This window comes from Nannobrachium achirus (assembly GCF_963921795.1).
Source record: "Nannobrachium achirus genome assembly, chromosome: 17".
Classification (NCBI taxonomy): domain Eukaryota; kingdom Metazoa; phylum Chordata; class Actinopteri; order Myctophiformes; family Myctophidae; genus Nannobrachium; species Nannobrachium achirus.
The window spans coordinates 39651691-39654788 of record NC_137824.1 but is presented as its reverse complement, the minus strand read 5'-3'; the positions used below and the strand labels follow the sequence as shown (position 1 = coordinate 39654788).

At 42.0% G+C, this 3098-nt stretch overlaps 1 protein-coding gene across 1 annotated transcript in view; it reads right to left on the bottom strand.

The window, feature by feature from the left end:
• Positions 1-2293, bottom strand: part of slc34a1b (solute carrier family 34 member 1b) — a gene marked incomplete at both ends in the record, with an annotated part of 20764 nt that extends 18471 nt beyond the window's left edge. The window contains 3 exons of the mRNA XM_080746736.1: positions 812-961; positions 1965-2138; positions 2233-2293. Of these exons, the coding sequence (XP_080602862.1) occupies positions 812-961; positions 1965-2138; positions 2233-2293 (385 nt within the window). The remainder of the gene's footprint in view (positions 1-811; positions 962-1964; positions 2139-2232) is intronic.
• Positions 2294-3098: the final 805 nt, after the last annotated feature.

Here is a 3098-nt window from a genome sequence, read left to right as displayed (position 1 = left end):
GCACAGCCACTCTATGGCAGACTATGCTACACACACAAGTTTTGCTATGGCAAAACGCTGAGGAAAAAGGCTACAGACACACGCACAGCCACTCTATGGAGCGGTTTACCACCGCTCAAAAATATATATATATGAATTACCATATCAGGTATGTAACACTGAGAGTGTACAACTCTGTGTACAACTTTGGACAAATGGACCCTTATGGGTCCATTTGGTTTCATTTGTACACAGACACACTCAGTGTTCTTGGGGGTCCTTGCAAATAAAACATTTGAGAACCACTAGTACTAGTGGACTCCAATGTGCCTTAGGGCTCTATTTTGATTGTCTTAAGTACCAGCTCTTATGCCTTAGCTCTTAAGGCCTGTCCATACTGTCTCCCAAACCACCAAACTTTTTGTCTGAGAGTTCCGACTTTCTGACGTGCAGCTTTCGGAACTCTAATTCAGGGTAATGCTTTTCAGAAGATGCGAGCGACGTCATTTTGTAGTTGAACCGGACCTTTCCGACGAAAAGTTTGGTGGTCGGAGACAGTATGGACAGGCCTTTAAGTAAAGGCATAAGAGCTGGTACTTAATAAGTGTCATACATATTATGAAGAAAACCCGACGACTGCCATAAGACCCAATTCAGTAATTCTGCTCTAATTATTATATTTTATTATTATTAATTATATGTTGTGTAAAAAATAAAATCTAGAATTTGCCATGGACAAAACCAAGTCTTGCCACAGACATATTTGTCACTGCTATAGATAGTCAGTGATTCATTTGTTCGTCATCCATCAACTGAAGGGGCCACTTTATACCTCCTGCTAACTGGAAGGCAGAGCTCAGAGTATCCAAGGAACAGACGAAGAGGAAGAGGAGGAGAAGGAGGAGAGGGGCCTTGGAGATATTGACGAAGAGGTCCTTGATGTGATGTGGATTGAAGCCAGCGGATATCTCAGCAGAGCCGTCTGTTCAAAGCAAAAGGGAAGATAATGTTTTCACTGTGCTCCCTAAATGGAAGAGTGAAAATGATGATAGTCTTGTGTACCGGTATGTACTGCAGTCGGATAACGCTGTCTCTTACTAGCCTATTACACTGCCTAGAACCTACTGTTTCCCAAGCACTGGCATATTGCTGGCTTGTACTGCTATTTTCACTAGTTTGGGTCCCAGGCAAACGTCTAATTTCTCTTTTGGGTAGGGATGCACCGATATGGATATTCTTGGCCAATACCGATACCGATGTTTAAAATAACAATTTATCCGATAGCCGATACCGATATTAGTTTATTTAGTTTTTTGTGTTATTATTTCTCCTTTTGGGCCAGGGAAACAAATAAATCAACATTATAAGAAATAACTGTTCACAATCTACTCTCATGGTAGGCTGCAAATAACCAAAACACCAACCTAGCCAATGCCACATGTATACTTATCAACAATAGATAAATATCGGCTACTGCCATCGGTTAATATCAGCTTTATTTGCCGATACCGATATTGACCGATAACAGCAAACATCGGCCGATACCGACGTGTGGCCGATATATCGGTGCATCACTAGTCACATGCTAAAAGATTTGGGAACCACTGGCCTAGAAGATCATTCTCCCTTCTCAGGAAATGGAAAAAAATAACCTCATTATTTAGTCACACGCTCTTGTTGTTGGTTGAAAGGTATAAAAAAATGCATGGACAGATCATTCAACCTGGTGTCTATGGGCATGTCAGGCAATAAAATTAAATAAAAGAAATGGTCAAACATAGCTGATCTACAAGCTTACAATACGTTGCAACACATTGTGAGCTTGTACATCAGCTATTTTCGTTACTTTTGCACAAAACAGTCATACAACAGTACTAAATAGGTATAATAGGCCAGGGCATTCATTTCTGAACAACGTTCTTTGATTTAATTGAAATATGGAGATACAAGGTTTCTGCCCAGTAGGGACAATGTGTTCCTCGTACCTGTCTCTTTGAGGGAGACGACTGCATCCACAGGTGCTGGGCTTTCTCTGGAAGTGTAGGCGGTGTGGCGGTTGTCACCCTCACAGCTGCCAATTAGGTCCAGGGTGGAGCCAATCCCTGACTCCCTGTCTTCCTCCATCAGCAGCTTGGGTTGAGAGGAGGACAACACGACCCCTGGCAACAGAACACAACACAACACAACACATGTTTGCGTTACACGTTACTTAATTATGTGAATGATGGCAGTGGAGGGCGTGTGAATCCTTACCACTGTAGTCCACGACCAGGCTCCTCCGCGAAGACACTATTGTGATTGATCGAGACGACATAGTGGGTCGACTGTGGCTGAGAAACAGAAAGGTCATGATGAAAACCACCGGAGAGCGGGGGAGAATTAATGTCAAAATAAATGAAATCATTAACCACCTACAGTTTAAGGAAACAGACACAGAGGGCAAAATGTCTAGTCTGCAGTCGGCTAATGGGGCCTTTCACCAGGTGCCGAGATGCACAAATTAGCAATTACAAGGGAACAAAGTCAGCCGGCATTTTGTAATTAAATGGCAGCTGTCCTTGATGCAATAGTGTCACTGCTTCAGCACAGATGTCAGGAGGCTGTTAATGTGCTTCAACAAATGCCAGACTTCGAATCTTGCCGGAATCAAAAGGACAACATTCGTATATATATATATATATATATATATATATATATATATATATATATATTTATTGACTGTCTCATCCTCTTAACTTAAGCTGCTAGTCAGATTTGAATGGTGATAATTGGCAAAAATCCACCTCACTTCAAAAGTCACTCTGGCTACAAAATGTCCCAATTTCTTCTTTTCATGTGACACTTCATAAGCTGTATGCTGCCAATGGAGAGAGGAAGGATGCGGATGACGCATCCCTTAAAAGCAGGGAGCAAGGGTAGTCTTTTAATGACACCATTCTTAATTACAGTAATTACTGTGGCTACAGTATTTTGTGTGGAGTCTGTAGAAATTTTCCAGCAGGCTGTGATGCTTTAAGAAATGCTGCTACTAAACTCCGCCTCAGCTGAACAAATGTGTCTTTGGATGTGGTATTGTATATGTAGGTCCCTTACTCAGCGAGGCTGCACAGACTGCTGCT